Source organism: Sander lucioperca, chromosome 14 (genome assembly GCF_008315115.2).
Source record: "Sander lucioperca isolate FBNREF2018 chromosome 14, SLUC_FBN_1.2, whole genome shotgun sequence".
In the NCBI taxonomy this organism is placed as follows: Eukaryota; Metazoa; Chordata; class Actinopteri; order Perciformes; family Percidae; genus Sander; species Sander lucioperca.
Genome location: NC_050186.1, coordinates 19758656 through 19781242, shown reverse-complemented (window position 1 = coordinate 19781242; position 22587 = coordinate 19758656). Strand labels below are relative to the sequence as shown.

General features: G+C 40.4%; 2 protein-coding genes across 6 annotated transcripts; one reads left to right on the top strand and one right to left on the bottom strand.

Moving 5' to 3' along the window:
• On the bottom strand, positions 1-17203 carry ago3b (argonaute RISC catalytic component 3b). Of its 4 annotated transcripts, none has more exons than XM_031295760.2 (20): positions 17039-17203; positions 16584-16864; positions 13062-13245; positions 12743-12863; positions 12260-12468; positions 11472-11608; positions 10938-11072; positions 10564-10651; positions 10307-10454; positions 9723-9842; positions 9483-9626; positions 8610-8776; positions 7979-8163; positions 7608-7767; positions 5820-5910; positions 5184-5378; positions 4842-4976; positions 4509-4610; positions 3681-3880; positions 1-3280 (listed from the first exon to the last, which is right to left on the bottom strand). In XM_031295760.2, the coding sequence occupies exons 2-20, from the start codon at positions 16600-16602 to the stop codon at positions 3172-3174; spliced, it is 2649 nt and encodes an 882-aa protein (XP_031151620.1). In that variant the 5' UTR covers positions 16603-16864; positions 17039-17203; the 3' UTR covers positions 1-3171. The 4 variants fall into 4 exon arrangements, with proteins under 4 accessions (XP_031151620.1, XP_031151622.1, XP_031151621.1 ...); XM_031295762.2 differs by having other exon boundaries at positions 8610-8743; XM_031295761.2 differs by having other exon boundaries at positions 9504-9626.
• Positions 17204-18339: 1136 nt separating this feature from the next.
• olah (oleoyl-ACP hydrolase) lies at positions 18340-21824 on the top strand. 2 transcript variants are annotated; one of them, XM_031295765.2, is made up of 8 exons: positions 18340-18399; positions 18551-18605; positions 18792-18922; positions 19172-19310; positions 19434-19533; positions 20743-20912; positions 21017-21099; positions 21534-21824. In XM_031295765.2, the coding sequence occupies exons 2-8, from the start codon at positions 18583-18585 to the stop codon at positions 21674-21676; spliced, it is 789 nt and encodes a 262-aa protein (XP_031151625.1). In that variant the 5' UTR covers positions 18340-18399; positions 18551-18582; the 3' UTR covers positions 21677-21824. The 2 variants fall into 2 exon arrangements, with proteins under 2 accessions (XP_031151625.1, XP_031151627.1); XM_031295767.2 differs by lacking the exon at positions 18551-18605 and having other exon boundaries at positions 18346-18364.
• Positions 21825-22587: the final 763 nt, after the last annotated feature.

Here is a 22587-nt window from a genome sequence, read left to right as displayed (position 1 = left end):
TTATTTGGGATCGATAAGTCACCAGCGTGTCCAAATGTAGCACAAAATCTGTTCCTTACTGCATAATGACCGAAAGTAATAATGAAAGCTTAAAAAATCTAGAGCTGCAATGAACTTCGTAAATCGATGAACAGAAAAACAATCTGCAACCATTTCGATCATCGATTAATCTGTTTAGTAATTTTTCAAGCAAAAAATGCCAAACATTCTGATAAATTCATGTTTTTCTTTGTCATATATATATGATAGTAAACTGTTTATCTTTGGAGTTTTAGACTGTTTGTCGGTCAAAACAAGACATCTGATGCATCTTGTTGGGCTGTGGGAATTTATAACATTTTTCATTTTCTGACAGTTCATAGGCAAAACGATTAATTGATGGTGAAAATACTCATTAGTAGCAGCCCTACTCAGAACTGTTGAAGTACTAAAACCAGGTCTAGAGACACCCAGCCCCAGACTTCCTCTGAAAACGAATGCAACAAAGCTGCTGCAGGTGATAAAGTGTGACTGAGATCTGAATATGAAGTCTTCGACTGGCAGTGAGTCCCATCAATAGACAGTCACTGACTGGAAGAAACACCTGCTCACAAACTCACATCTATAAGTGCATCTTACTGAAGGCCAGAGAAGCAACGAGTGGGATTATTTCGATTTTTGTTTCCCTCTTTGTGATCTTAACATAACCAGCTTTGTTTGTTGAGATCATGACATAATAACAAATTATTATAAAAAAAACAATGCCGGAAAAATTATACTTGAAACTTAGTGGCTTAATTATGTACACCTGTACAATATAATATAAGACAACAGCTCTGCTGTCTATCTTTACAAAGTTTATAATTGTTCAGTTTTTGTTGACATCAGAAATGTGTAAATTAAATGTTATTATGTTATGTTTATTATTGAGGTCATAGTTAGTGATGGCGGTGTTGTACTGCATTACATTCAAAGGTGTTTCATCCACACAATCATAATCTATATCCTCAATATTCAATTACATAACACACCTAACACCTCTGAGACAGTGTCAACAAAGAAATGTAAATTATGGGCATCATAAAAGTAGACTTATGGCAGAACAAATGTTGGCTGGTATAGCACAATTGTACAGGTGTACCATAATACAATGGTCACCGAGTGTGTGTTTAGATCATGAAATAAGATTTTATCGTGATAATTCTTTAGTAATGAGAAAAATAAGGTTGTGACCTTGAGAATATTTTGTAATGTTATACATTTTTATCAAAACAACAAGAAATGTTAGCCCGATTAAATTGCCATTTTGTTTCTCTTCATTGTGTCTATTTGACCAAATCAGAGATGTGGGCGGCAAGTGAAAAAGTCGAGAACCTAAAAGGCTAAGAATATTTAATAAAAATTGCATATGAAAACTAGAGCTTGGGTAAATAGGAGTATGTGCATTTCCTTTACTGATAAAACAACTTTTTCTTAAGATCATCATAATGGGAGAAAACAGTATTCCGTATTATAACCATTGTAAGCTTTGTGTTTTTGTGTGCTGATGAAACATTTGAATGATTTCCACAAAAGCGCATTCCAACTCTGATCACAGAATATTTTGTGATCACAAGAAAACAAAGCCCGTTTTGTCGATATGGAAGTATTAATAATAGCACACAAACTTGCGGCATGCATTGAGATCAACAGTCCAGCCTCTCAGCCTCTGGTGTCGGCAGTGCAGTGTTTTTACAGTACGCTGGGATTCTGAAAGCGTTTCATTAAATGTATTAAAAGAGGCACCCAAACCTACATGCGATTAAAAACCTTCATCCAACCAACAGTTCACTCTCCAACCAAATCAGGCACTTCGTTAACTATCTCCAAACACCATTAGACCTCACAGCTGATCCTCACGCCTGCAGCACCAGTCCTACGTGCCAAATACCGTGCATTCCTGAATCCAAGGGTCATTGTCACTTGCCAAAACTCACTCATCAACAATTTGACCACACGAATACTCATCGAAAACATTCACCATTGAACCCGCTCTCTCTGCATTGACACCTTATTGCACCGAAGGAGTTCTTGACAACTAAATTGGTCAGTTTCTCGTGTAAAAACTGGGAAAAGTCAAAAGGTTTGTCGTCGTCAGAAGATATAAACTGTCTGCTCTGCTCTACTGCCGAATGGAAATTAAACTTAAAAAGAAAAACAACTCATAAATAGCAAGAGGAATAAAACACACAAACATTTGGTATAACACAAGCTGATCTAAGTAAGAGAAGTTTAAAACTGTCCATTTCGCACCCATGGCATTGTATTCTAACAGTCATCTTTATGCACCTTGCCTCGCAGTAAGGCTTCGAGCGATACACAATGCGTCATCGATGGCTGTAGGTGGCTTTGTTTAAAAATAAAGATTAAGATATCATTCATTGTCTGTGTTGTGAGTGCAGAGTTATGCTTCTTACTGTCTGGCTGAATGACTGTGAGGAACCATTGGTTTTAAAAGGGAGACAGAAGAGTAACCGCTAAGGCAGCCTGCCGTTCTGAGGGGAGAAAAAGGCGAAGCTTTTGTTTTTTTACGAGCATACTCGGATAACATGTTGCCATGGCAATCACACATTAGTTCGACAGAGAAATAACACATACAGTATTGTATCTAGACAAGCTGAAAACTCACAAACAAACATGTAAAACCGACTACAATATAAACCAGCAACATTAGGCTCAACGTGAGGCTACGGAGCAAGTCAGGTCCTCACTGGTACTGCTTACATCCATGCACCAAAAAATCATCAGTTTTTGTATTCCCTGCTGCTCCGCCATTCTTATAAACATAGGGAGGGGGCGAAATAAACTGTCAAAACTGGGAGGCGAATATGAGACTTGCTAGCTTTAGAAAGAAGACAGAATCCATTGTGATTTAAGTACAGCAGAGGAGGTGAGAGATGCGTGGGCAGTAGCACAGAAACAATTGGCTGGTTTCAAATTGCATAATGTGGCTGTAACTCCTCTCTGGCTTATTATTACATCCTTACGCAACCTGCGGTCGCAGCCGTCGTCATCGAGTGCTCCAGTGACCAAAGCTGCACCAGCACGAGAAGAGGGGGTAGGGGAGGGGTCACTCTGCGTGATGAGACGAGGCGGCTGATGGAAGTCGGACACTAAAAGACTGGGAAAGATGGAGGGACGTAGGGGGAGCGTTCAGGCGAAATACATGGTCGTCAGTGTGTCGTGGTGGATCTGAACAGCCTTGGCCAGCGCCTGGGGGTCCCTGCCGTTACTCTGCCCTGAGACGTGGCTGCCCTCCGCACTGTCAGGAGGAAATGACAGCGGGAAACATTGTAAGTAACGTAAAAAAAAAAAAAAAAAATTGATTTTTGCCATTAAGTAATCTGCACTAAAAAGTGAATTCCACTTAAAAAAGTGAATTAATTCCACTTAAAAAATGTATCAAGTAAAAAAGTAAATAAAAGAAATTGATATTCTTAAGTCATTACGACATATTACAACTTCCCTAGCGACTAACTCAGTAGCTCAGGGTTGTGCGAGCTCACCTCTTCACACTTTATACAATGAAATGTTCTGAACACATTTGTATTGAATTTTCCAGCTGGTACTATACTAGATATTCTAGTTGTTTTTTTCACACATGCTTAGTTTTTGTTATCTGACATTAAATCTAATTTAAAACGTCAAGTGTTTCTCCCCACCTGTCGTGCTCTTTGTCAACCAGGTGGTAGCGGGCACGGAAGGCCACCAGGTGGGCGTAGTAAGCCGGTGCTGGGATGGAGACGGAGCGCGTGCAGCGGACGTAGGTGTGGCACAGCTGGTAGGTGAGGAGCTGGAACTCGTCGCCGGTGAAACAGTTGTCGTCCCACAGAACATGGTAGTGGGAAGGCCGGCTCGTACCCTGGAGGGAGGGAAGCCGAATTAATCGCACCCAAGAGAAGGCAGCTCCATGGAGAGAGGACAAACAATGAGCGGCTAAAATCAGGTGGAGCGGGGGAGTCCTGGTTGCTGGAAAGAAGTTCATCCAACCACTGCTGCTGAAGTGTGGTTGTTGAGGAAGATAAAATATCCCTTGAAATTCTTTCACTGGTTGGTCTAAGTATGCATACCATACAGTATGCACAACAGTTCAATCAGTTTAAAGACATTTTCAGTATAGCTTGAAAAAGGCCTTAAATCTGCAATCTGAAAGTGTACTACAGTAATTTCAGTATGTGCAGCAAAAGGTAATGCAAACATAGGAAGGAATACCTATGTTATTACACCACGCTATTCTGCCCCGAACTCGGGACTTCAAAAAGTGAGAACATCATTATTAGTCTTCACCCTCATGGCCCAAAATTAAAAAAAATCATCTCACTCGTCTTTGTCTTGAGTTAGTTATTTTTTAAGAGCAATGATATTTTCATCCTGCAATGAATCAAATCACTATAAAACTATGGTGCTCTATGTTATTGGTTGTTTTTTCAGTGAGTTTAGGGTTTCCAGTGATTTTGCCTGACAGTCTGGGTTTGACCCACGAAGCCTACCTGGATTCCAGCGTGACTGCAGAGGTAAAAGTCAAACTCGTAGGGGTGGGTGATGTCTGTGTCCACCGTGGTGCCGGCAGGAATGTTTCCACTTCGTCCAACCTGCGAGATCATTTAACAAATTGATTTAAGAGTTCAAACTCTCAGTTCAAACTGCCTGAAAAATCCCCTTCATAGGCCTTAGCAGTGACCCTGATACCGAATCCTTCTTTAATCTCCCTTTTTCCCCTGTTGGTAGATAACCCAATTAACCAAATCAAGTGAGTAGGGCAGCCATAATGATAACAAGACTCAAGAGTACCACTGGTATTGTCACTCCTTTGTGTTACTCACCCGCTCGTTGCGATCTGCACAGAAGAGACGCGTGTGATGGCGTTTCTGTACTACTATGTAAGTAATTCCCGGCTGGTATTCCTTCTCTAGACTGATGCAGGCCTCCCTGATGGCCAGCAGCTCATAGTACAGCACCTGCACGGAAAAACACACTGTTTTTGTGAAGTTGATGCAGAGGCAGATTGAAGAGTAAGATTTAGACATCTACTACATAGCAGAATAACTTTACTAATATTAAGACAACCTGCAGCTTGTCACGACCTTAAGATCCTGTGCTTACTCCATTAAAAAAAAAGAAACAAACATTAAAAGATTTAAGCAGAATTTCTTTTTTTTATATACTTGTCTGAACTGTCCCTCTGACACTCCGTCCCTGTAGAAGATTATCCTGGTTGGCTTGTAGCGGGTCGATTTGTAGAACTGGATCAAGAGCTCTCGCACCATGGAGGCTAAGTCCTGGATGACCTCCTGTCTGGGCCGCTGGACCCGCACCGTAGCGCAGTACCTGCTGGGGTGGGCGTCCATGCTGCCCACCACCTGTAGAGGCACAACACCAGTCAAATGGATCAGAAACGTAATTATATGCAAAAGCATTGTAACTTAAGAGCATTGAAGAAACAATGTTTCTGTGCTTTCCACCAAAGTATGTAAGTAATACAACAACAAAACTAAATTACAGTTGTAACATGGTATAAAAACACTCAAATTAGGCCCTAAAATTATATATTGAACACTGTTCTGTGCTGGGAGTCTGTTTTTGTCGGTATCAGCAGGGGAAAAAAGCTACAGCCAGGCTTTTAAACATACAGCTTTGTACTGCATTAACAATAGTGCTAAGGGTTGAAATAACCAATCAACAGTAGCACCAAAATAATTACTCAAAGTCTGAAATTATTTAAGGGAGAGTAAAATTTGACTGATACAAGCGTGAAGAGAAAATACAAAATTGTTGGCCAAAAAACTAAAGTGAAGTCTCACCGCTGCAATAGATGGCTTTTTCCCATCTCCTGCAGGAGGATGAGTGACATCAGCCCCGAGGAAGATGACAGGCTGCTGGAACACAGAGGGCCTGGATGGACAACAAGAGGCTCAAAATTATCTCACGGTCAATCTGTCATGTTGCAACAGTCTTTTAGACAGCCAACAGATCACAGGCAAAGAGATCACAGAGTAAGCCAAGAAAAAAAGAATGATGTTAATGTGACAAAAATATATTTAAATGCTAATAAAAAAAGACTGATAAGCCCCAGCAGGAAGAACCCATAAGGTCTTCATAGCGCTCAACAGCGTGGTTCCGGAAGTAAAAACCTAAATTGATTTTCTCCATAAGGATTTTGATTATCAGCCATAATGTCTACACCAGGGTTCTTCAATGTTTTTTATGCCAAGGACCCCCTTAACAGAGTGCGATGGAGCAGGGACCCCCTACTACATATTATATCAAATTAAGTGTATGTATAATGTATAATGTGTAGGGCAGCCTAAAGCCTTTACACATACATTTATAGTGCATAATACCTTGTTGGCATGATATTATCAATTATGTTACAATGTTAAAAATACATGTGGCAGAGTTCATCCTTATTAAATGGATCTGTGGATGGCTATCTTAGTGATTACCTATAGGCCAGTAATCCTATCATCAATGGGGTTTTTTTTTTCACAAATAGGCTGATTTATATTTGCTAATATGTTGGATTCATGTTAAGACATTTTCATTTTTGTAAAAAAAAAAAAAACTTTCAAAAAATTAACAATAATTTGGTGGCCCCCCTGCAGTAAGTCTAAGGACCCCCTAGGGGCCCCGGACCCCCTGTTGAAGATCTCTGGTCTAAGCCATCCGAGGCAGACTGACCACAAGCTACGAGGTTGTGTAACGAAACGTTTCAGACAGTCAAAGCTCATTTCTTCTTTTACTCATAAACCAGGAATATCCGAATACAATCGGTACCATAAATAATAAATCACATTTTAATATCTAACACACTGCTTGATGATGTTGGGCCTCAGAATGTGTCAACTTTAGCCTAGTTCCAGACCTCTAAATTGCAGCCCACATCTCAGATTTGTTCAGATAATTTATGACATACAGTCACAGAAAAAGGTAAACGTTATTAAGTTTACTGCTCCAACCGCTACTGCAGCTGCCGTGTCAACATTAAATGGATAAATCGCACAAGAAATCGGCTAACGCGAAACAGTGTCAGGCTGGGTTAAAAGACGGATTATCCTAAACTTCCGTTTTTCTATTTAGGTGTGCAACATTGTACCTGGACAGCGCTGCATTAAAAAGCTAACAGACAACCAGACGTCGACCATGATCAAAGCAACAGAGGTCCGTATGAAATCCAACCTGTATTAAGAAAACATGTTTTAATCGCGATCTTATGGAGAAAAACTACACTACCCACAATCCTAAGCGTAACAGCAACGTCTGTGATTGGTCCAACTCTCTGTTACCATGGAAGCGTTTACTGTATCCCGGGAAACTGCGAACAGCTAGATCGAGCTTCTAACATTCAAGTCTATGATAGTTTCTCTACACAGTCTTGTACCTTTGACTTTTTCAAAATGTTTTTTTGCGCCGGATCAAATGTTTTATATTCACGATTCATCTCGTAGCTGGTTGGCCTGGTTTCAGGCTTGAAACTCTTTATATAAGCAATTTTTGAAACGTCAATGAAACAACTGAATGGGGGGGGGGGGGGGGGAACACTTCCTGGAACGAGAGCCGTTAAAAAGCTCTATTTGCTGTGTTAATTTTACCGTTGGTGTGGAACCAGGATGTTGTTGATTCCTCCCAGCTTGACGTTGATCTTGAGGCAGAGGTTTGAGAGGGTCTGGGGGGACGTCTTCACTACGTTCTTCACCTGCACACACTGAGTGGCCATGCCAAGGAGGGTGTCACCCACCCGCTTAACCTCAGCTGTGGGTAAGAGAGATTGGATATTCCTTTGACTCTGCAATCACTGTTTACTGTATGAAGTTAAATGCCTCACAGACTTAATATGAATGAAGTGAGGCTACTTTGTTTGTCTAGCAGAAGCCTAGAGGCCAGAGGTTTAGTACCAAACTTTCTATGACTGACTTCTTGATTTCTTTTTCTGTTACTGTTTTAGGAATAGTTACTTTTGTACCATAGACAGGTGTTTTCCCAGGCAGGATTACGATGATGAGCTGCAGCCCGGCGTAGGTGTTCTTCAGGTGTCTGAACATGGGCTCCACGCTGTCGGCTCCCTGGGCGTATTTACAGAAACATGGCTGGCCTTGGATTGGCATCCCAGCATCCTTTGAGATTTTACGCAGCTGGTCAGTGAAGCTCCTGAGCATGAAGAAAAAAGAAATTACCATACACAAAGACTTGTTTTAATGTAACTGCCAGCAGAACATGGGTTTATTGTGATCTATGGATGGAAAGTCTGCAATTCTACTTGTCCCGTGAAGAGTAACTAATCTGTGTTCAAACAGTATTTTTTTTTAATTCTAAAAAAAAACAAAAAAAAAAAACAGATTTTCTGAAACTGAACTACCCTAGTATAATTATTCTAAATAAATCCATGTTAAACTCTTTAATCCTTAAAATAAAGACCTTGTTTTCTATTCATTTAAATACATTTGACTGGTTTCTTTAAATGTGAGATTTTCTTCATAGCTTCCAGATCCTTTTTTGTTTCACATACAAATATGTGTATTATCTTACCTTTAATCATTCTTTAAGTTTTACCACTCCAACTAAACTAGCAATAACATTTACTTTTGTGAACTCACTTAAGGATCTCTTCTCTGCACTGCCTCTGGGTGGCAAAGCAGGCGATGGCCCACATCTTGATCTCCACTCCCGTGTGAAACTGCTTCCCCCTCATGTCCCACACCCCGTGGCTGGGTGTGGCCACCGTGCGGTTCTGCAAGGACAGTGCAGGGTTGATCTGCTGGGACTGGCAGTCACACAAACACATACAGTACAAAGGGACATAGACAATGCATGGATTTAAAGATTCAAATGATTCGGGCAGGCAGTGGGATCTCAAGATCAAGGCCTACAGATTATTTGATAGGATGACAGTGATTGATTGGCTGATCATGGCATTGGAGACAAATTCTTTTTTTAATTTTGTCTGTGGTTGCTTCTGATTGGCTCATGCATTTAGCGTGTATTGCAGAACAAAAAATGTTTATGGCAGACATGCAAAACAGAGACCTGATGTCCTACAACATCATGCATGCGTATTAAGAGCATAAAACAGCAGCAAATTCTAAAAGTAGAAGTTCACGGGCAAAAAGAAGAGAAAAGATGCGAGAGATGTAAACAGAAAGAATTGTGGTTTACAGTGTGGGCACATCAAATTTAGGGAAAAAAAAACTATAGATTGTTATCACAGGGTTTGGCTTATTTAAAATGTTGGTCAAACTGATGAAAGAGTTTCACGATACATGTCACTGATCACTACTAAAGTATCATAATATCATCAGAGTTTTTGGTTTTGGGGCTGAAATTCCAAACCACCAAATGTCAAGTCAGTATTATTATTCCAATTTCAGTTTTCTAGACAAGCTGGAGGAACCCCTGCTGTCTCAAAGACACACACAGAGACATGTTGAAAAACAGACAAGCAAATGAAGCGTGATTTAAAGGGAAGGTACCATAAATGGTTCAGAGCTCACCCTGCCGCCATACTGCAGCATGGGGGCCGGCAGGACGCGACCCGTCACCTGAGCCATCTCATCTCGCACGCGGAACTGAAACTCCTGGACGAACGGGTCGGCCTCGTAATTTGCACTCCTCACCTGAGAGCAAAGAACATTATTTTTTTATTTAACAGGAAAAAGGCACAAAAAGAGCAAGCTTTGTGCCGTTTTATCTCTGGTCCACAGGATACTCACCAGCCTGCTGATCTCCTCCTGTCTGTCTGGTGCAGAGCGGGCTGTTGCTTTGATCATGGTCGACGTCTGGTTGTCTGTTAGCTTTTTAATGCAGCGCTGTCCAGGTACAATGTTGCACACCTAAATAGAAAAACGGAAGTTTAGGATAATCCATCTTTTAACCCAGCCTGACACTTTGTTCATGTTAGCCGATTTCTTGTGCGATTTATCCATTTAATGTTGACACGGCAGCTGCAGTAGCGATTGGAGCAGTAAACTTATGAACGTTTACATTTTTCTGTCACTGTATGTCATAAATTATCTGAACAAATCTGAGATGTGGGCTGCAATTTAGAGGTCTGGAACTAGGCTAAAGTTGACACATTCTGAGGCCCAACATCATCAAGCAGTGTGTTAGATATTAAAATGTGATTTATTATTTATGGTACCGATTGTATTCGGATATTCCTGGTTTATGAGTAAAAGAAGAAATGAGCTTTGACTGTCTGAAACAGACAGGTATTTTTTTTTTACTGATTTATCTCCCAAATACAAATTGTACTAGCATTTGGCAGTGGAATCATACAGTCACCATCAGTCCTTACCTCCAGGGGCAGGTAGGTGTGTTTCTGTTCCTGGCCCACCTGCAGACAAGGCAGGTGGGGGTACTTCAGCTGCAGGCTGTACTTCTCTCTGAAGTATTGCGCCACTGTACGTTCAACTGTCTGACCGCTCTCAAGCTGCAACGGAAATCTGTGGATTTTAAGGCAACAAGAATCTCGTGTTCATGCGAGTCTTGATTGTGAGTTAACAGCTTGATTGTGAGTTAACAGCAAATGGGGTGCTGTATGTAGAAACGTACGTCTGGAGGCTGGCAGGACGTCGGGTTACATTGCAGACTCTGTACTTCCTGCGCATGGTTCCACAGTGTGTCACTTCCACTTTAAGACCTGTGAAGATGGTGGAATAAGCTTCAGCAACTTTTAAGTGACTAAATTTTATTCATAGAGTGGAACAACTGAATAGGCTTAAATGCCTACTTCACCAAGGTGCAGCTTTCATCTGTACCACCTTTATGCATTAAATAAACTGTCAAAACATACAAAACATCCAACAATGAATAGTCTACCAACATCAGAAAGCGGCAGCAGTTTCAACAACACACAAAGCCGTGCAGGGTAAGGCCTCGTACTGCAGCATAATGACAACATGCGTGGCCTTTCCTTGGTGACATACCTTTGATCTCTTTGGTGAACTTGACCCTGTGGGAGTCAGTGAGAGGGCGGGGCTGCTCGTCAATGTTGTGAATGTCCAGGACCTCACACATGAACTGGATGACTGGCTGGGCTTTATAAAAAGCTGTGGCTGACACTGAAAAGATACGGGACGAGATCAAAATCACTAAGGCAATAGCTCAGCCAGAGGTGGATGAGGGTTTATTTAGAGCCATGAAGCACAAACGTTGCTCTTTGCATAAACACTGGAAACGGGGGAACAGCTAGCATGGCTCTGTCCAGAGGGTGGTTAAGACTAGTATAACAGTCCAGCTCATAACCCCATGTAAAACCACAAAGTGTTGTTTTTTAATCCTGTTAGTGAGGCTAGCTGTTTCCTCCTGTTTCCAGTCTTTATGCTAAGCAGATTCTGATTATAGCCTTATGTTTAATGCACATTGATTTTCTCATTTGACTTTCAGCAAGAACGTGAATGAGCGTATTTCCCAAAATGTCAAACTATTCCCTGTTCCCAGGTTCCACAGTGCTTACTCACCATCAATGTTGAGCATCATTTTCCACATGGCTGGCCGTACTGACTGATGGAAGCCAAACCAAACCTCTCTACCTCCACCAAGCGGGTGGTCGTAGCCCTCTGGGGAGGAGAAGAAGGATCGTCCGACAGGCGTGTACCTGATGAGGACAGAGAGGTTCACAAAAGGGTGACACAAAGGTTAGTAGAGCACGAAAACAAAACTCTCCCCGGGATTTTAGTTGTATTTCCTGTGTGGTTCACTGGGTGCGGCATAACACAAGTGCTGCCTGATTTATAGATCCGCTCATGTTACTAAAAGCTATTTTGGTGAATGTATTTACCTAATGGCATATATTGAGGTAGATTACATAAAAAGATGTTTTTAATCCATATGTCCATGTTCTATTCAAATTGCACGTGGGCCACTAAACGTACTAAAAAATATATATCTAACTGTGGTACTGCAGGGTGCATACATGTTTCCACCAAATTGCATCTGTTACAATACGTGACAACTTTGTGGTTGAAATACTGCATAATAAATTAAGGGAGCTATACAGTAGCTCCAGGATACAACTATCTTTGGATCACATTTCATGACCAGAAGAAATCTCTCATGCTTAATTCAGTGCCGTTTAGAACAAACTTGTATCTTCATCTTCCTGTCATTGACACTGAAACTGTAACATATCATGACTTGAAGTGTTTTGGTCAAGTTATAATACTTTATCAAACTTTAAGTCTTAAAAAAAGAAGTGATTATCCCAAACATGTAGCTTATTTGCAGATGGTCAAGGGAGAAAACTCACTTCATGGAGGGCAGGTGTCGAAGAACGACGTCCACGGCGTGAACAGGGTTGGTGCTGATGGGTTTTTCCAGGTTCACCGGCTCGGCCACACCGCGTCCCGTCAAGACTTCGTGGAGCATGTGCCAGCTGACCAATGACACAAACTTAATGGTAACTTTAAATGGGCGGTCCTTCCCACCGTCACCTGGCAGGGTGACATCCAGATCGACCTGAAGAGGAAAACAAGATTTATTGTGGCTTACTGATCAATGATTCTTTTTAAAAGCATCCAAATATTACTTTAGCTTTGGTATAATGCTGTTTTTAGGTGTGAGTCTATTTTCAGGAAGTCTCATTGATAAGAAGACAAGAAAAGCTGACTTGAGCAGCCATTCGCACGAAGCCTATGATCATGACGCTCTTTCTCGAGCTAAACTGTGATTTTTTTTGTTGGCCCGGACAACAGAACACACCAGCATCCAAACTTTTAGTACAGAGTCTTACCCCACCGGTGGCGACAGGAAGTGGGGTAGCAGTGTAGAGGCTTCTCTTCCCATCGTAAACTGGCAGACAGTCGCCAAAGATGGTCACCTTGAAATGCTGAACCATGGAGTCCACCACCTCTCTGAAAAGACCACCAGGGAAAATACATATCACTACAATCAACGTACAGTATGAATCTAGGCTGACATAGCTCAAAGACAATTTAGGCATTAAAACAAAGTGTTGTTATTTGTATTTTTAAGAAGTATTAGCTCGCCCTCTCATCGACTTTACAGTCAAACTGGTCTACAGTTTGTAAAGAACAGCTCTTTTCTGTCACCTGTTGACCCGGCGAGGGCATTTATCAGGCTTGATGTCCACCTCATACAGATAGACGTCGATCTTGGGTATATCCACTTGGAAGCAGTTGGCCAGAAGCTTAATGGGCTTCCCAAGGGTGCCAAAGCCAGGTCGCCTTGGCAACGCAAATAAAGCTTGGGCTTCAGCGGCTGCTCCATCGTCTCCTAAAACAACACATAGCAAAAATAAATAAGGAAAATAGTTTACATCACTCTTTGGCTTTCTAGATACATGAAAAACATTGTTGTAAAAATAATTTGAATATTCTTGTATATTACAATATCTCTTGATAATTCGAAAGTATAGTGTTCCGACTAAAAATGAATGCTAATGTTGCTCTATGCTGTTTGTGTTCGACGTAGGTAGGCACGTGTTCACTGACATGAACCTTATCTACGATCGGCATTTATATCAATTCTGGACCATCTGTGTCCCAACGTTCAACATCCCAAAACAGCTAAAACAGAACCCGGACCAGTGATCATGAATGTGATCTCCCCTTTCAAAAACAAGCTCTGAGAGGAAGGAAGTGGTTAATAAGGAGGAAAGAGCAGACAGTGGGTGCTGAGATTAAAGATGGTCAGGGACGTGAAATTGCCTCATGTCAAACTGACAAAACTGAAACAAGCGGGCCAACACTGTATTCCCCACATCAACCTGATAACGACCGTATAAAAAGGTTACAGAGTTAGATGACATTTGGAATAAAGACCAGCTCAGTGGTCACAGACTTCTCCTGACTGACATGGCCTTTGCCAGACGTGATGAGAAGTAGGCGGGTGACACACCACGCCAATCTGACACCAATTTTCAGAAATGCCAAACTGGAAAGTACTCAGTGAAAAAAAAAGAAAAAAAAAGAAAATCACACAACCACACAATTTCCATAAATGTGACTCAGAGGATCCACACACGTACACACAACGTACTATGTGACATAAGGTCTGCACACCAAGCTGTTAAAATAGCAAGAGGTGCGCTTTGTTTGTAATAAGAGAAAAAAAGTGTACGGCTGAAAAGAAAAAAAAAAAAAGCAATGATGAATGTGGCCGTGAAATAAGTACGACAGAACAGCTGTGGGTGGAAAACATTGAATAGTTTCAGCTCCCGTCAGGATGGAGGGCTGACCCTGGACCTGCCCTGACGAGGTATCATTCAGTAAAAGACTGCACATTCTGCTCATACGTCCCCAGGTCGCTTCCTCCCCTGTGCCGTTTCCATGGCAATGGCACCCATGTTACTACAGTTTCTCCATGGCAACTAAAGGTATGCTGATAGGAGGAGGAAAAACAGGTGCACACAGATCAGTCTCATTCATCGTGGAGGTCCGGTGACAAAAACTATTTGAAATATATCTTTTAAAAACTATATTTTACTTTAGTTTGAGGTCATTGCGATTGCAGTTTTCTGTATTTATTGATTACTTTATTATGTGATAAAATATTGGTTATCTCCTGCGTATAACCTATTTTAAGTACCGGGTGTAATTAATCTGTTTTCACTATTTCTGCCCTGATAAAGACCCCCTTGAGGTCAAAACCGGTCTGCCTAAAAGCGATTACGTCATGTTTCGATTCAATTTTTTTTTTTACTTTCATGCAAAAACTAAAGAATGGCAAATCAAAAAGTGACAAAGGGAATTTCAACCTTAAGATTTCTTTCTGACACTGTAAAGACCAAATGATTAATCAATTAGTCAAAAGCATGTTTGTTTGTTGCAGCCCTAAACCAGATTAACTGTCAGGGAACTTGAGAGATCTAAAACATATATAAGAACATTAAGCGGCTTTTTACACAGGGACACGGTGGATTTAAAATGATAACTTTCAAAAGGTGAAATAACACAAACAAACAAACGATAAAAGAACAACCCCAGAGTCTTGTTAACACAAAACATGGGTGAGGGATGGTTGCAAGATGAATTTCAAGACAAATCTGAGGCTGATCTTTTAAGAAACAACACCGCTACAAAGATGAAGCTTTTTTTTACCTCTCAATTCATTAAACAGGAAGATTGCTCTAACGTCCCATTACCATCGTGCTCACACAGTGTCCTATAATTTATCATTTCAGCCTCAACAAGGGGAAGATTGACCTGTAGAAGCAACATAAAAAGTTTTCCTGGTGGATCAGCTGCAAGTCATACTAATCAAGGAACATTAAGCTGCCCTCAATGTGCCTGTTAGAGAGAAAAGGCTCCACATTGGGAGTTGAACACACATGTATCAGTGAGGAAATTAGGAGGATACAAGTAAAGTCCAGAATTTTCAACTGGAGCAGAAACTCATGGTCGATTATTGATTAGTCAATTGACAGAAAATTAATCAACAACAATTATGATAATTGATTTCTCTTTAAGTCACTTATCAACCAGAATTACCAAACATTCACTGGTTCCATCAGCTTCTCAAATGTGAGGACTTGCTCTTTATATCATTATTCATTTCATATTTTGGGGGTTTGGACCCTTGGTCAGAAACAAGCTATTTAATGGCGTCCCCTTAGGCTCTAGGACATTGTGATGGGATGTTTTACTGGTTTTAACATGTATTATACTAATCAAAATAATTGAAAACGTAACTGAGAAATGATACTGAAAATAACTTAGTTGCGACCCTACTTTCAAAAATACCTGTTCAAAAGTACAGGCACCGTTGATAAATCTGTTATGTTTAAACTAAACATAAATGAGCCTATTAATCAAAGTCTGACTTGTTTCTTTTGTTTCTAAATCTATGTTACTTTCTGATAAAGCTTTGTTCTGCTCATTAGGTGAAAAATGGGTAGAGAATAAATGGGTCAGTTTCAGTGAACCAGTTTGGCTCTTTTTTTTTTCCCCCCTCCCATTCCACCACTGGCCCCAACAACATCAATAATATACATGCTGTGACTCACAATTTGTGCCCGTTGGCAAGTAAAATGACTATGTCCTGCCATGCTCAATTGATTTGTAATTAACAGAGACAGCGGTTAACTGAACATTATTCAATAACGAGGGTAACTATGGCAGCAGCTGATGTGAAAGGCTCACACACACACACACACACACACACACACACACACACACACACACACACACACTTCAGGCTTCACGTACACCTGACGACGGGATCACCACCTGCATTTGACAGCCGGCAAAGAATGACGTTGACAATACAAGTAACCTGTGAGACTGGTTTGGCGCATATGCACACAGACACCGAGGCGCAAAAATGACCGGTAAAACACCGCAGAGGACCAATCAACCCAGTATATTATGCCTGTTGGGGCTGGAAATGGGAATTTGAATTACGTTTTCAAGCTGAGCTGCTTTTGCACCAGTGCCCATGATAGCCTGACAACTTATTTAACCACCATGTTAACGACTTAGATCAACTTGCAGCCCCCAAATGCTCAATCATGGGTGTCTAACTTGTGTCTAGCACTGCACACTGTCTGCAAATAACTCATGTGCAGCACCTGAACACCAAATTAAGCATGGCGGTTAGTAGAGGAATCCCACCTGTTGTTCCGATTTCCATTCATGAGGTCTCTGTCCGGATGACCCGGCACCCAGTGATTACTTCTCCTGCGCTGATTAAAACTTGACTATAGATCCGCCGACTATACGCCTCTCCCCGGCTACGCGACTCTCTGCTCCGCGGTCGCTGATTTGGAACCGGGCCGCTTGGGGGGGTCCCCTCGACTGGAAGTCTTCTCCCCCGACCTTCCTTACCGCAACTGACAACTTAAAGTTGTACAAAATGTCCCAGCGTTCGTCCTTTGAAGTTCTTTCTGTTGTATCTGAAAGAAAAACAACGTTATGTTCAGTGTCGGAAATGTTTGTGACAGTTTGAACACGGAGTTGGTTACATTTCACTGATAGTCGTTAGCAGCGGTGGGTAAGCTAACAGCGATAGTTAGCTTTAGCCGACGACAACTAGCAACTCGACACACAAGACTGTTATGGATATTTACCCGGTCAGTGGCTGAATTAGTCCTCCCGGTTGGTTAACGTGACAATCCGGTGTTCTTCTTCTTTATCAAACAGATATGAGGGCTTTTCTGCCCCGGCGTCCTCCTCGGTATCGGCGAGTAACCGGTCTGAAATCTGCACTTACACCGCCCTCTAGCTCACATATGTAAAGTTTGCGAGAATAGAAAATCAAGACTTCCGGCATGCTCTTTCATGATAACAGCATGAATAACAAAACAAATGTTGCAAGGCAGATGTTTTAGCATCTGTCTTAGAGCTATTATTGTTCTACACACAGACAAACAGACACACACACACACACACATATACACACACACACACACACACACACACACACACACACACACACACACACACACACACACACACACAATCAGTGGTGGAATGTACATTAACTCAAATATTTTAGTTTTATTTGACATATATAACTAGCCTACTGGCTGCTTTTCAGATTAAAATTTAACATACAAACCGTGTGATCAGCTTGTAAAATATTAAATAATTAAATGTGTGTACTATCAAAATTAATCTGTGTTGACTTGCAACTCCTCACATGTTGCATATGTTACTGGGTGTTAGTTCAACCAAAGACCGATTTTCCTTCTAATCTGACTATGTTAAAGGCCTTGAGCAAAAAAAAAAAAGAAAAAGAAAGCAAAAGCTTAGATTAGATTAGAAATATCAGACAAGTAAACACTATTTTGTGCAGCAGAAATATATCTCTTGTTTCTGCTTTCCAATTCAGTATACTCTCGACCCCTCAGATTGGGAACCACTGCATAGATTAAACTACTCATTAGTTAATCAGTCAAAGTTGTGAAAATTGGCTCCACGTTGACAAATACACCATTAAAATGCTGCTTACATAAGAATAAAATAATGTACAAAATGATATACAATTCTGTTGAAGGGCCAGTGTGACAATTATATTGACTTTTGATAGGCTTCTGTAAGTACTTTCCTGATAATGACCTACTTCTTAAGGGCTTTACTTGAGTACAGTTTTGAATGCAGGATTTTTTATTTTTACACTGCTGATATGTTGCCACCTTAACTTAAGTTAATTATTTTTATTGCTGCATATACACGGCAATGTTATCCCTCCCACAGGGAAGATCATCAGATTTCCGGTATTGCTCTGTGTAATGTTGTCTAACTTGACCAAGCTGTTGCTCCCTCATCCTCCTCCTCCTCCACCACCGAGGGAAATCCGTCGGAAATACCAACTGTAGAAAACAGCGTCACTTCCTAGAAACTATTTTCTCAACTATTTACGTCATGTTTTGAAATAACTGCTTGTATTTAAGGTGTTTTATGTTTCTATCCTGTCCTTCCCATCCAGGTAACAAAATATGACATGATCGTGTACACACAATTATTCTAGACATACACACTCCATACTGTAGATGTCTCCAAAATCCATGGATATCATTTTTACCACAGCTCCATAGAGAAACCATAGAAGAAAATAACCAGGAAATGTTACTTTTCAGCATAATTAGCACTGTTTTCCTGGGAGAAGTTGATGGAGCTGCCAGCAACTGACAGGTGTGTAGTAAGTAGTCTTCTAATTACCCCTAACTGTTTAAATCAACTTTGCTTTAGGGTGGATTGTTTTGGTGATGGAGTAACAGTATTACATGTGTTTCCTCTTGTTCAGCAGAATTAGGAGCATAAACTGCAGTTCCAGCAGAAGTGAATGATTATTGGATCTTTGCTCTTGTGTTAAATTAGAATGGAAAAGGTGATCAATTGTTTTAAGAAGAGCCCAGATGCTGTGGCCAGGCTGATATGCTTCCCCTGGGCAGGTGGAGGGTCCATCCACTATGCACGCTGGGGAAACGTCCTCAGCAGCTCCATAGAAGGTAACATGCCATCTCTATAAGTGCTGCACTTTGCACTGTTTATCTTTAGTGTTTGCTCTAAATTCACAATTTATTATCAGATGTTTTAAATATTGCTAATGTCCTTTATCTAAAAAATGAGCTGAAAAGGAATTATGGGAACTTGAACTTAAAAGTGATGTCCTTGTACTTTGTGAAAATAAAGTCCAGACATGTTACAGTGAGATGATATTCCTACTTGAAATGGTTTTTTTTGTCTGTCACTTTCAGTGTTTGCTGTCAAACTTCCAGGCAGAGAGAGTCGAGCCAAAGAGCCGTTCTTTCAGAACATGCAGCAGGTTGTGGACGAGGTTATAAGTGTGTTGTTACCGTTGCTGAAAGAGAAGCCGTTTGCTTTGTTCGGACACAGGTATGATAACAATACAGGCTGTATAAGTAACATCATATCTGTCATGACAACGTGCCTTGCTTTTTCTATTCCACCACCTACAACTTTTTTATTAACGTTTGCACTATCTTTATCTGGTTTTAGTTTTGGTGCCTTCACCAGTTTCGCCGTGGCAGATGCTCTGAAGAGACTGCACAACCTCGAACCCGTTCATATCTTCCTGTCTGGTGCCTCTGCACCTTATGTGAGTTTATTTATTACATTTCACTGTATTTGGCCTGGATTATCCACACAGCACCAATCGGTATCAATATATGTATCCAAGTCTCTGCCAACTCTGTTGATTAAGTGTAAAATGTCCAGATTTCAGTTTATATTTGAAAGCCTGTAGACAAGTTTGTCCCCCAGGTAGACCTGTATAACTGATTCTTACCTATTATAACTGCAGATAGTGGCATTATAACAATGATGGCTTGTTATTAACCTACACAGTATATCTAATCTTAACCACAAGCCCCGTAGTATTTTCATTTTCAAGGCTTTCGTCTTTAAATTTGCTATGGTTCAAAATGAGAACTTGATTTCCTGATAATGCTCTGCAAATTCATTAAAATAACTAAACCTGCATCGTGACGCTGCAAATTTGCCTGATTTAAAACTTTAGTGCGTAACTTTTTTAAATTAATGAACGTCTGTTACATACAAGTCATTGCCAAATGAGTTGATACAAAGCTTATTAAGACTATCAGCTCCACACAACTCTCTCTGTATTTCTCAGTATGGCTATGTTCAGAAACTGGTGTCGTCCGGCGACTTTCGCGCGCAGAAACTCAAGTGAAGATAAATGACCTCTTCTGAAGAGTCATTCATGGTTTTTTTAATCCTCCGTGTCCTCCTTAGTTACTGGCAAATGTGTGCAGTTTTGTTGTCATTACTTAGCATTCCTCATGGGGGTTGATAGAAACTATGCGCTATAGCTTTAAATAATTATTTTAGTGAGGTAAATCAATCAGTCCAGTTGTATTACCTTCAGAACAATACTGCCTGAAGAAAAAAAAAAAATCAATAAATGTAATCCATCACACAACACCATATTCCAACATCAATCCATTGGTTTTCCAAACCATTTATCCTGTTCAGGGTCGCAAGTGAATTTAACAATGTCATCTTTCAATAGCTCTGATAATATATAGAGGAACATTGCCAAAAATGTTCTCAGACACGGTAAAGTCTTAAATGACAGGTGCATATGACCAAAAGAAAACTGTAAATTGAGAAGGAAGAACAGTGTGCAGGATTTCTATTTATTCAGAAGGAATTGGATACAATTCCAACCTGATGTAGGTCTACGGACCAAAACATCTGGTTTCTTATACATATACAACTGTGTACACTTAAAGTTTAGACCTGGTGTTGATAATACACCATTGATATGTTGTGTTTTGTCTTTTAGTCAGAGACGCGTATCAAAGCCCCAAAGAGAAGCGATTTATCTGATGATGATTTTCTCAAGTGGTTGATTTCGATTGGAGGAACTCCTCCTGAGTTGCTGGCGAACCCTGAAGTGCTGAAGCTCTTCCTTCCTGCCCTGAAGGCCGACCTGCACATTGTGGAAAACTACAGGTGGGCTCACAATTTAATTTAATCTGTATTTACCCTTAATTTTAAATAATTTGGGATTCAGAATTAAATGTTTGTAGTGACTGAAGTTGCTGACTTTCCTGCAGGTGTAACGAGCCAGACATTCCATTTCTCTCCTGCGCAGTCACGTGTTTTGATGGAAAGGATGACATTCCTCATGACTTACAAGGTCAGGCCTCTCATGTCCTGCAGCAATGCGTTATCACCCTGTATGTCAGTTTCTGGATGCTCAAAATCAGAAATCAAGGAAAATTTGGTCCTAACAAATGCATTTTACTTATACATCTGGCAGCTTGTTTAGGTGTTCTGCATATGAATTGAAATATTACTGATTTAGTGCCAAACACAAATGCCTACAAACACATGTACAAGTGCCCCATCTTTATGAGCACTAGCCTGCTGTGAGAAAAAAGAAGAAGAAGAAGAAGCTAGTATTGCTCTAAACTACATATCAGACAATAGGCAGTGTCTGTAGATTTTCATAAAAAAACATGTTATGATAGTACAGGACTGTTTGTGTTCTCTGTGTATGCTGACTAGACTCAGTTTAAGTGGTCTCCCTGTTCATATGTAAATAATTGTATTTATATATTTTATCAACAGCTTGGAAAAGTGTCACATCAGGTGATTTCACCGTCAGGATGCTTGACGGATCCCATTTTTATCTGAAGGAGTCTGGAAATGAAAAGATTATATTAGACTACGTCACAAAGCAGGTGGAAACATCAGAAATGGACTATTTGTAATGAAATCACTTTATATTGTATCTAAAAACTTTAAACATTTTTTTTACTAATTCATTGTGATTGAAATTAATTCTGGAAGTAATTTCAGAAGTGTTAAAAATTGTGACAAATTTGTGTGTGGTGGATAATAAAGAGTCATTTAACACAATTTGACTTTTGATGTATCAATATTAGGGCTGCAACAATTATTTTATTATTATTGATTAATCTATTATAGGTTAGTTTATGAAATAGTCAGACGATTGTTAAAATTGTCACAAGTTCCAATTGCTGAAGGTGACATATTTTTTACTTTCTCTAATTACCTTACTTTTATGTATTGGGTACAGCACACATTAATTAAAGAGCCCCTATTATGCTTTTCAGATTTTTCCTGTCTTTTAGTGTGTTATATAGTTTTTTGTTTATGCAATAGATGTATAAAGTACAAAAAAACACATTTCACTCCAAATGGAGTTTTCTCTCCCACAGACAGCATTTTTTTCTCAACTGTCGGAAACGTCCTGCCCACATTCCTGTTTGAAATTCCTCAATTAGTGATGTCATTGATTGAGAAAGCCAGCCCAGTTTTTCAAATGTGCTGCCTATTGGTGCTGCCTGAGCAAAAGCACAGCCTGCCTAGTGGCATGTTGGAATCTGGTTGACCAATCATAGTGGGCCAGATGACCAATCAGAGCAGACTGGGCTTTTCAAGAAGGCAGGCCAAGAGTTCAGACTGAGTGTTTCAGAGTGTTTCAGGTGGAGGAGTTGCAGCAATGGCAGCATGAGAAACAATGTTTTTTGAACATCAAAGCATCTAAACCTTTCCTAGTTGACCCCAAAAGTACAAATATGACAATGAAAAGAAGTGTAATAGGGGCTCTTTAACATCAGTTTGATGTAAATGTGCCAGATTTAGCTAAAAAGGCTCA